Consider the following 12,050-nt stretch of genomic DNA (forward strand, 5'->3'; position numbering starts at 1 on the left):
GCAGTGCACATTATAAAGTTATGCGACTGAATGACCAAAAACAATACTTATTTTAATTGTTTAAAAAAAAAACTTTAGGCCTTTAAGGCCAAATTTACAAGAATATTGATCAACATTAAAGGATGTTAGATTCATTTGGAAGCCAAATATTAGAAAGATCTCAGGACTTTTCCACCTACAGTAGATGGCACCAAACCTACATACCGGCATCACTTCCTTTAATGATAGAAATGAAGACTTTACTCTTATTTCTGTATCAGTGCTGATTAATAGTTCAGCTTTTAGAACAATGTACACCTTATTAAATCCACTTCTGCTGTGTCCATATGAGGCATGTTTGCGGCATGAAATTGCGATGGACTATGAAAACAGAAGTTATCAGATGAATATATCTCATCAATTAAAATGTGAATCTTACCACTAGTTTCCGTTTTTGTTTCAAGGATACACAATGCTGAGGTAATTAAACACAGCAATAGCTTAACCAAAGCACTGTGATATATTGAAGTCACATTTATAACAGTTCAAAAGCAGTAGTTTGTACACGGTGCATGAAAGCTGCAGCACTATGGTGTTAAATTGCTGCCAAAAATCAGAAAAGAGCAGGGGGAGCTCAATTTTTCTACAGACAGATGGGTAGAGGGGGCGTGTTTTTCTGCACGCGGTGCTGCGTTCAAGAGCGCTCGAATAACCATACACGCCAGCAATCACTATTTTGCACGGTTTTGGTTATTAAATGTGCACTTGTGATTAAGAATTGGACTATGTGATTTTGTGGCAGCAATTTAACACCATACAGCAGTCTTGAAGAAAGTTACCAACATGTGCAAAAAAAGACATGGGAGCTTTGTGCTTAGCTTAAAATGTGTGAGCGACCAAGGCAAATTGCTGCTATTTATTCAGCCCTATTATTTTTTTCACATTATGTCACCTTACATCATTGAAATGAAAGCACAGTTATGCAATAAAGGTAAAATATAAAGCCATTTAGGTTAAAAACCCTCCAGTTGGATTGGATGTTACAAAATAGTATACATGTAAGAAAAACAATCATCTTACCAAATGTGAAATATGGGATCTACTTTATGCTGCTGTGCTGTAGTACATGACAAATAAAAAAGGCAAATGGATTTTAGCAGCAAACAGAAAATGGATCATACCTGGGTATTTCAGCAGACTATTGATACAGAACATATGACCAAGTACTGTACCACTGTAATGGTTCACCACAAAACAAGATAACTTTTTAGAAGTGCAAGCAGAGTTTACAAACCCAAATCCTATAAATCCTGTAAGAATGGACCCAGGTTATGTAAAAATCTAAAGAGATTGTAACTGGTCCCTGTCTCTGTATGCTCCAATCAAGGTGAAAACTGATTGCTATTCTGTTAGTAAAAAGAAGGTTTTGCACAGTATTGACAGCAGTGGTACCAGTTTGTGTGAAGCATGCTAATGCATATCAAAATGGGTATTTTATTTTAAACAGTAAGGTAGATAATCATGTTTATTGGAAACATATAAAAAAAAGTAGACCTCTGACTGTTTCAAAGCCACTCTGGAGCTATGTTTAGAAACAACACTGTAACGAGGTAAATGCACACTGCACAGAAGAGGCAAGGCTGCGGGATTTAAAAGAAGTGGTGGGTGGAGGGGTTCAGGAAGAGGGGGCACTGTGGGAGGGAGAGATTCACAGGAAAAAAACTGCAATCAGCCTAAATCCTGACAAGCATTTTTAAAAGACGGCTAAAGCCATACTTACAACAAAACAACCTGCAGTATTTTTGTGTTAAAACGGTTCAACAACAGCAGAAACCTAAATAAATAACCAGAAGTTTTCCTCTATTATGTGTAGGGTTTTTTTTCCAGCGGTCCTGTCTTTCTTGCAACCGTCTCTCTGATGGTGTGTGAGCTCTAGCCAAAGGGGAGTGTGGCCCAGTTACCATAGGAACATGTTTACTAGCTTTTGCACTGCTCTCCATCAAACTACCTTCATTTATACTAATGCATTGAGAAATCTCATTACTGCACTTGTGAATGGATGGATCAAAATTAAAGATCCAGAGTTTCACAGGATTCGCTCCAGGAATGTTCCAAGAAGGTGAACCAGATATATGAGCCACTGGCAATTTGGGAAAAATAACTGCAAAATTAAAAGAAATAAGAGAATCATTAATCTTATGGAGTTAAATTAGTGACAGCTTGCATTTACATTGAGATGTGGAACTAAAAAAATAAAATACTAAAAAATGGATATGGGAAGCCAGTGTAATAAATGGAGAATTACTGAAATTTCAAAAATTACATTTTGAATGGTTGCCTTTTCAATGATTGGCTATTCAAACTTTTCTCTAAAAGAGTCAAAACTTTTCATGGTTATTTTTAGTCTTTAATCCATTATGTTTCCATTTCAAATGTGCACAAAACTATGTTGATATTCTGCTAATTTCAAGAATGCATATTTTTGGGTTGGATAGGAAATACAATTTAAATTGCACATTAATTAGTTTGTTCATGCAATAACTCCCAAAAACAACAGCGGCATTGGATGTAAAATGCAATTTGATGGTCAAAAGAAATGAAGCCAGTGAGAGATGGTTTTAGTGTCACTAGCTGCATTTCATTAACCATCATATTGCGCATATTGTACTTGTTATTAAATATATTGAAGGCTCCTTCAGGGTCCTTCTGTTTTTCTAATACTCCTCATCATCTATCTGCTGTAGACTAAACAAAGCAACTACCACAGTTAGCAAAGTGAATGCTTCAAATTATAATGTATATATGTTTTTATTTGTATTAATTTGTTTAAAATTTCAGTGTTTAGTTTTTCAGGGTTTGATTCCTCAAAGCAAAATCTCACATTCAATGTCAATGCAATCTGTCACTGTTTTAGCTCCATAGAATCTCATTATACTGCTATACTGCTGTGCAGTGATAAGCATCTAAAAGTTGATGATATATATATTTAATAACACATTAACAGAGTAACTCATCAACACAGGCCTTTACCTCTTTTTTTAATACATGATTATTTTTCATATTTATAAAATAGGTTGTCACATTAACGAGATATTCTATGCTGGTAAGTATCAACATATCTGCTTATCTGTTTCAAATTTATTTTATTATTAATATAATATTTATAAAAATTAAAAAGGTCAAATTTGATAATGAGTGACTCTTCAACCCTGATAAAACCTCCTGCTCTCCGTTTTTAAATGTGTATATTAACTTAGCTGATAAGTTTTTTCTGTTTTTCTGTTTTTGTCATATCTTCAGATACATGTGGAAGTGAAGAATGAAAACATTAGACCCTGGTCTATGTAATACATATGTAAAAATAATTTTTTACCTAGATCTTCAACATAAAGATTATTTTTTTTACAGGGTTTGACTGTAAAAAAAAAAAAAAAAGGTGGGACATCCCAGTGGGACACAGCTGCACTGTAAAAACTATATAGAAATAAGTAAGAATTACTTAAAATTAGTGCATTTAGCCTTAAATACATCAGGTAAATTTAATTTTTTTTTTTTTTTTTACTCTTCGAATAAGATTAGTAGATAATACGCACTTGAAATTAGACTTTTTTTTTTTTTTAAAGAAAAAATGACTTATTGAGATTTAAATTTTTTTGCGGTATGGTAATGGGATTTCATTCATCCTGCTGAGAACTGTATTACATAACTAAAAATAAAAAGCTAAACACTTAAATGATATAAATTCCCAAACAGGGAATCTCTGCTAACATTTTTTACTTTGTCGTTTTAATGTTTGAAATTAAAAAACAACAGGTTTATGCACTTTGTTGACTCTCCTGGAGCCAATAAAAGGAGATGCTTTGATCCATGGAGGAGGAGAGGAGAAAGACTCTGGGTCTATCAAAGGCAGTGCAGAAGAGAATGGAGCTATCAAACCCCGAGGATGGCAACATAAAACAGAGGGAAGTGTGTCAGTGTGGGGCTCAGAGGGTGCCTGATGCTCCAGTGGAGGATACAGGAGAGAAGAAAAAAAAAACAACCTTCAATGCATAGAGGTATTTTTTTGCTAAAAACATGACTGGGTAGTCATGACATGAAAAGCAAAAATCAGAAGTTCAATAAAAGCTTTCAACACTGTAAACAGAACAAACAGTAGCCTGGCAGGTACATATAAAAACACAGATAACGAAGAGAGCAAAAAACCTCGGCAGACCACAACGAACGGACTGAAGGACGAAGCTGGGAAACGACACAAAGCTGACAAGAGCAGAGAAGCAGACGGGTTCGTTTCTAGACTGACTCACTTGGCGTTAAAACTCCTGGTCCACCACAGCAAACCTCCGCTTGACCAACCAAGCCAAACTGACCCTGATGCGGCAGCCACGTCTTTGACGAAGTGTCCATGCAGCTATATGGCACAGACACAAGTAGAGTTTGAAATTTTAGTTTTAATAAACCAACAATCCCAACAGTGGTATTGAATGTTAGGCAAAATTAACGCAAGAAATTGGAACAAAATTATTGTTTTTCAGTTACTAAAAAGGAAACCATTGCACATTTTGTCACATTGCAACCACACATTCAATGTGTTTTATTAGGATTTCATTTGATACACAAAAAGTGTTGAATAATAGTCAGGTGAATGGAAAATAATAAATGGTTTGCACTTTTTTTCACATTTAAGATGTTAAAAGTTCTAAAAAGAACATTTAGTTCACTGACATGTTCAAGTTTTAAAACTATATCATACAAATAGAGGAGGAAAGTGAGACACTTTGCCAATGGAACAGGAAGATTTACATTTAAAATAAGAAAAAATAATTGCATTGTCTTATTTCAAGTGCATATTAACTAATTCTCGTTTTAAGAGTAAAAACCCTCATTCCATTGACAGATCATCTTATTTTCCGACTCAAATTAAGGGTAAATACACTTATTTTAAGATGTTTTTTCTTATTTCTAAATTCTTTTTGCAGTGTACATTTAAGGCAAACTTGGAAGAATTAAAAAAAAAAAAATACTTGAATTTAAGACAGATAACCAGCAGACTGTTACAGTCCTACCAAAATGTTTCCCTAGATGCTGAAATAAAATTAGATTTTGATAGAGTGATTCTAAATCTCTACTTTTTAGATGAGATGGCTAAAAAACAGCTTTTTTATTATTTTGACCATTTTTCATACAGTGATCATTTAGGAGAACTGGACAGCATCATCAGATGTTCAAAGAAAAATAGGTTTTTATTCTACCTAAATATCTAAACACCAAGATTAAAGAAAGTTAAACATCTTTGTTAACAAATACTGTTTTCTTCAGAGAGAAATCCAGCTTAGAGTGATAAAACTAACAGTAAGATTTCATTTCAGTAAATCGCTCAATCCAGTATGTCTGAACCTAAGCTAATTTGCAAATAAAAATTATGAAACCAAGTGAACACTTCAGATTTTTCATTGTAAGACAATAATTTTCTTTCCTATTCATATTAACCAACCTCAAGTAAAGTTATATTCAGAATTGTAGCTAACCTGTAAGTGTAACATGAATAAATCTGAAAAGGTTTTAAAGGGTTTGTATATTTTTGCAGGGCCCTGTACACAGATGCAAGTTAACCTTTTGCTTGTGGTGAGCATTAAATTCCTCTCACTAAAGTTAATGTTTACCTGATTGGGTTGGATGAAATAACTCCTTCTCAGAGGTATATTCAGTCCTGATTGCATCCTGAAACATCGTGTTTTTTCGTGCACAAGGTTTTTTCACATGCGGCCTTTTATAGTTGCCCTTTCCAAGCTAAATGTCATCAAGCTGTTCAACTACAATCTGCTACCATGATTAATTGATAAGCACTCCTACAGACACATCAGCAATGTGAGATTCCTCTCCTCTTGTAAGCAGGTGCTGAAAAACTCTCCACTTTGAATTCTCACTGATATCTGATGTGATTTTTGCTTTGAAAATAGCTCAATTACTTAAAAAACTACACAAAAAATTAAAAGCAATATTCTTTTCTTCGCCTTCTGAGAACTCCAACTTCATAAATATTTTAGATGATGAATATTTTCTTTGTCCAGACCTGTGGTTCTCAACCTTTTTGAGTCGTGACTGCCAATTTAACCTACACTGCTGTCCACAACCCCCCCATCCCTACCCCATCCATATAAGTTTCATTTATATAATCTGGATAAGCCTTAATGTATTTCAGCTATTAGTCTTTTTATCATTTTCTTTTGAAACACAGTGGGATTTTTTTTTTTTTTTTTTTGAAAAACAGAGCAGCATCAAGAGGCTAACTTCCTGACCAGACCAATAATGGTGGATACATCCCATCATTTTGCTGTTAGAAGCTAAACTAATTATGCAAACTTTATTTTGTTTGATGAAATAAAACAATAACAGCGTGTGCTAAACTTTGACAAAACAGCCCATGTTTCATTTTAACCATCTATGTTTCTGACAGCTTAAATATGAAAAATTATTTGGTCAAAAGCAGAGATGTTACTGCATTTCTTTAGCGTGACGGCTGAGCCTCATTTTTTGAACGGAGCAGCTGCCTCCGTGGCTTTATGTTCGACATGGCCACACAGAGATCACTTTCAACTATTAGAAGTCAGGATCTGTATTTGTTTTTCCATGTACGTCAGCACAGAAAAGGTCTTTTCGGACAGAAATGGGGATGGAAACAGTCTATCAGTTGAAGCTTTGTTGCTACTGACTAAGAACTTGTTTTGAGTAATACATTTTCTGTATGAGACCAATCGCTTGCCGTTCTTGTAATGTCTGGTCGGAATCCACAAATAATTTTGCACATATTTTTCCACAGGGATTTGTCAACCTCTAGAAATCAGTTGAGGTCTGGGCCCCAAGGTTGAGACTGGTTGGTCTAGAGTAAAATTTAGATTTAAAGGTATAGTGGAGGATGTTCTTTTTCCTGCCGTATCATCAAAATAAATGGTCCTCCTAATTGTCAATCATTCTGGTGATATGTTTACATAAGGCCGTCCTACACGCTCATCCCCATTTTGACTTACCAGTTGTGAGTTTGACAATATGGAAAAATTCTAATCTTCTTTTGGAAAGTTAGCTTGTATGAGTAATGCAAAATCCAACTTTTAAACAGAGCGCCCATGAGGAGAAATGGGCTCATGCATGCTCTCCCACGGGTTTAATAGGGGTTCCCTCTCATGAGCTGGTACTGGGTTGTGCATGTGCAATTACTTTTTAAAGTGGAGAGGGCGGGTCTTTTCAAAAATTCGCAAAACTCCTCAACCATACCATTAAAATCTCCAAACTACACTGTGAGGATTACGGATTACATATATTGTCAGATTAAAATCTTCCATTGGACCAAAACTGTCTGAAGTATCTGTAAGGTTTTAGGTGTGAACTTCCCACTGTCTAAATTCCCACTACTATGAGATAAAAGGGCTCAGATTTTGGAGTGAAGGTCAAACATCCATCAAAGAGATTCAATTGTGAATGAATTGAAACAAACCTCGCTATCCATTTATTATTATTTTTTTTTATAACAGCTGATTCATTACAGAAACATTATATGATCATGTATAATTTCTAAGCTGCTAAATAAAGGGGGGAATGATATGAAAATATACATAAGATAAATACAGGTACATGATTGATTTCCACTATTATAAAAACATTTACTAGTTACAGTTTCATAATAGATCAGGTTAAAGATCAGTAAAAGGTTAAATAAACATCACCTTCGAAATGTACAAAAAGTGTTAAAAATTCACCTTTAATCTCTGAAGCATAATTTATCCTTTCATCATGTTATCTAAGATTAAAGTTGGAGAAAGGAAACGGCTAGAATTAGAAAAAAAAGGATCGCAAAATTCTTAAAAACAGTCTGGAAAGATGACAAAATAATATAACCATTTATAGAAGGGTGGGACGGGACTCATATAAGATGAATGCCCTGAAATATTTTATACTGAATCTGCATCAATATTCACCATCCTCAGGATCCATTGTACTTAATATGATGTGTTAAATTCAAGCAACACTGAGTAGCTTGTAGCCACCAGGGGGCGCTTGACCTGTAAGTTCCAGGTTTAGTGCTATGAAAACAACTGGCAACACTGCAGTGTCACAGAATTTAATATTCACCTTCTGTGTTTTGAAATCTGATACAGACTACTTTGAACTATGAGAAGTCATGGAGTTATTTGCAAAATGAAGGTAACAATCACTCCTTTTAATTAAATCGTACATCAGAGAACCAGAAATATGTCTAATCAGGTAAGTATCATATCTGTTATGTTGCCTAACAGCAACTTTTATCTTAATTAGCTCTCGTTTTTAAGGGGAGCTCAGTCTGGGTCACATGACTGATTCAGCTACGTATCCGACTCAAGTTTTTGAGAAAGTCAGCCCAGATGGGGCAATAAAACACACCAAGTGCTGTATATTGCCCTAAAAAATAATTTAACATATCGCAAATTTGGCAGATACTTGGGTCAAAAGTTACACAGTGTTGCTTTTAGTAGTTTTATTAACTTTACTTATGGTCTACTGATAGAAAATATAGTTATGCGTTTCTAGTAAGTCATACATAAGAGTGGAAAATACCTCAAAGTTATTCTGATTTAATCAGCCATCAAATTTTGTCATATTTCAAATGGTTTGATTGTCCAAATGAGAACCATGATCCCAATTCCTCAAGCAAAATATGTTGAAATATGAAAAAATAAATGATTATGATTTAGATCTGAACATATCTTATTATTGTTTGTCTTAATAGTCCTATACATTTTTTTTTAAATATTAGATTATATTTTCCTTATTTGGTTACTTTAGCAATATGGCCACAGTTTGCCCAAGTCTGCTCTGGTTGGTTTACCAAACCCTCCTTCTCCCTAAAGGTGAGGACTGCTGAAGTATCAGAAACAGAAAATGCAGCAGCCAAATTAAGCCACAACACAGTCTGCTTACCTTAAAGTAAATATGCTAGTATGGAAAGCATTGTTAAAAAAATTTTTTTTTTTAAGTGAAGCTCCTACTATCTTTAGTTTTAAAGTAGTTTTTACTTCTAATCACCCAAGATCTTAATCTTAATCCCTCAGAGACATTTATAGGAGTACCTTTTTATTTTACTAATGTTCAAATCAGTTCGAACCTAAACTCAAGTCAGCAAACAATCCCAATGTCCTCAGTTAAAGTAGCCCTCAGACCATAAGCCAGGATGGAGAACAGGTGTAAGAATCACAGGTCAAGAGAATCAGTAAGTCCCAGCCAAATGAAGGTGTTGTTTTTTTTTTTTTTTTTTTTTTTTTTTTTTTTTTTTTTTTTTTTTTTTTTTGCTAAGGTGGTCTTCTGGTCTCCAAAGTGATTCAAAAATTTGAACTCCAAACTTCATTTTTCCTTTTCCTAGTCTATTCAGCACATGTTAACATTAGGCCATTAAACTCCAGAGACAAGATGATTAATCAATTACCCTAAAACTTTTTGAAGAAAAAGCAGTCTATATCCCTTGGAAATAGACTGCGCACCTGTCCAGGGTGTATCCCATCTTTCTCCCATAAACTGCTGGAGATAAGCACCAGCTCCCCCATGACCCTGATGGATAAACTCAGGAAGATGAATAGATGGAATGAATAATCACTAATTTAGGAAAAAAAAGTATTTTGTTTCTTTTTCCTATTTAATCATTAAAAATATATACCTCTCTATGATAGACAATATATGTAATCCATAATAATCTCTGATTAACCAAAAGGATGATTAATAAAATCTTTAAATAAAGAAATCTTTAGACCCTCTTTCCTTCTTTTAATTTATATATCAATAGCAGTAGGGTTTATTTTGGGATGGCCAACAATAAGAATTAATACTTCCACAAGCCAGTCAAATTGGTTGGAAAAGGTTTGAGAAAAAGTAGGAGGGTCAGTTTTAAAGAATGATGACAGAATGATTATTAATGGCCAAATGCAAAAGAAAAACATTTTAAGGAAACTTCAGGACTGAACTTTGTTTAGATAAGTTTCTGAAATTGTAGTTTCAGAGGAAATTCAACCGGAATGACAGATCCTTTTTGTTCTTGGCAGAGCGTTTAAGCTCCATCCATGCGTTGCACTGACAATGGCTGAAGAAGGGGAGAATTATAACGGAAACTCAGTGCTGGAGGAAAGTCAAAGCTCTGCCGGCTGTCAGACTCTCAGCTGACAACTGCAACGGAGCGGCGATGGAGTCCACATTCTCAACAGTTTGCAACAAATTGAGAGAAATCAATTGATGTCAGTGATTCATGCCTTTTTATTACACCTAACCAACAAATTCACTCTGCAAAGGGATGCATGACATTCCAATAGTCATTCCATGTGAAGTAGAAACAGAAGATACAGCTGGGGGGCATGAGTTAAGAGTTATCTTGCTCCATTAGAAGCAGACGTTTCATTAATAAAAGAGGTATCCACCCCTCTTCAATGTTTTTTTTTTTGGTTAAGATGAGAATATCCACTGTGTACAATAGCAATTCTACATAATGGGCCATGAAGGTTACGGCATCCATACAACCAGAACATTAACTACATCTGACGCCAGCTGAGATGGATGAACTCTATCATGGCAGAGAATAAATAATTCACTGACTAGACATCTGGAAAATTATCCATCCAAGGTGCTTATCTGGTAAAACATTTTTACAAACTATGACTCAGTTATTCCCTCTGAATCACCACCAGAATGTATTTTGAAAATAAACCATTTACTGGAAAACAACCCTAGAAAAAACATATTTTGTTGCTAAGTCTAAGTCAGCTATTTCACAGATAATAAGATGATCAAGGCCTCCTGTTGTTTGTACAGGTGTAGGTAAAACTCCCCTGAGAAAGATAATTAGTAAACTATATGTAGGAATTAGGAGGGCTTTAGCATCCAGCTTGAGGCATCATGCATTACATCATATATGTAAATAATTAAAATTATGCATGAGGTACAGTGGCATTTAAACAAAGTAAAAGGCAAGTACAAGAACACAACTTTTAAATGAGACTTTTCATCATCATTTTTAAAGCTCTATTGCCTAGTGTAGAGCATACATGAGGTACAGACCAAGTGTTTCCCCTTCTAGTTGGGGGTGGCAGTAGTGAGCAATGTGTCTTAAATAGGTTTAGAGGGTAATAGTGGATGAGACCACAGATCAAACCTGCATTTTACAGCACAGAGAGATAAGTTTGTTTTTGGTTTTTTTCTTCTTTTTTTTATAGTCAACTGGTTGACAGTAACCTGTATTTGTCTCTGCCTCCTACTAGAGGAAGAATAAATGTTCTGAGTTGTATCCTGCTCAACTATTGGAGTAAAGGCTGGACATGAGGTTTATGTTCACCAGAAATCCCATTTCTTCTGGGTCCATCTAAGGTTTTTCAAGGCTTCCTGTGGAGAATGTTACAGTATCACTTATTCTTGAACAGACCTCAGTAGTCATGTCCATTCATCATGAAAATAGATTCCTCCTGCTTTTGAAAAAGTTTTTTTTTTCTTTTTTGTTTGCATAAACTTCCAACAAATATTGATTGGAAATGAAAAGGTTGTCTAAATTATAGTCATTTAGAAACTTTTCCCCTTGTTCAATAAACACTTTGTGTTTGGGCTACGACTGGTGTTGGCTTTTTACAAGGCTTACATATTCCTGAGAGCAAATCAATTATAATCATAATTTTAAGTTTATGAAAGAGACATTGTAGTTAATTTCTTCCATTTCCTTTTGTGATTAGTAATAACTAATGGTGCAAAAATGCCTTGTCTTTGTATCTAACATCACATTATCCACCTCCAGAAAAAGAAATCACCAGTCTAATTAACAATTTATATGCTCTGAAAAATCTAAAAGCTCAATATCTAATTCATATTAACTTCTACATTACTTATTTTAGTAGCAGTGGAACCAACAAGCAAATAATTGGCTAAAATAAAAGGTGATGATCCAGTTAAGATTACACCAACTCAACTGCACTGTAAAAGTTCACAATTTCCTGCATATGCTTTACAAAAGACTCTTTGCTTACATGTAACAAAGAGGGTCTGACATGTGTGACCCCGATTCACAAAGCTTCTTA

The 12,050-nt window shown here is 34.7% G+C and overlaps 1 protein-coding gene across 4 annotated transcripts in view; it reads right to left on the reverse strand.

Annotated features, from left to right (window-relative positions):
* LOC107088356 (ras/Rap GTPase-activating protein SynGAP-like) overlaps positions 1-12,050 on the reverse strand; it is a 75,414-nt gene that overhangs the window by 62,077 nt on the left and 1,287 nt on the right. For 3 of the 4 annotated variants that reach the window (XM_015380477.1, XM_015380478.1, XM_015380476.1), the window contains exon 2: positions 4,284-4,387. The exons of the other annotated variant lie outside the window; for it this stretch is intronic. In XM_015380477.1, the coding sequence (XP_015235963.1) occupies positions 4,284-4,383 (100 nt within the window). In that variant the 5' untranslated portion in view covers positions 4,384-4,387. The remainder of the gene's footprint in view (positions 1-4,283; positions 4,388-12,050) is intronic. 4 annotated transcript variants of the gene reach the window in all.

Source organism: Cyprinodon variegatus, unplaced genomic scaffold (genome assembly GCF_000732505.1).
Source record: "Cyprinodon variegatus isolate N-32 unplaced genomic scaffold, C_variegatus-1.0 Scaffold216, whole genome shotgun sequence".
In the NCBI taxonomy this organism is placed as follows: domain Eukaryota; kingdom Metazoa; phylum Chordata; class Actinopteri; order Cyprinodontiformes; family Cyprinodontidae; genus Cyprinodon; species Cyprinodon variegatus.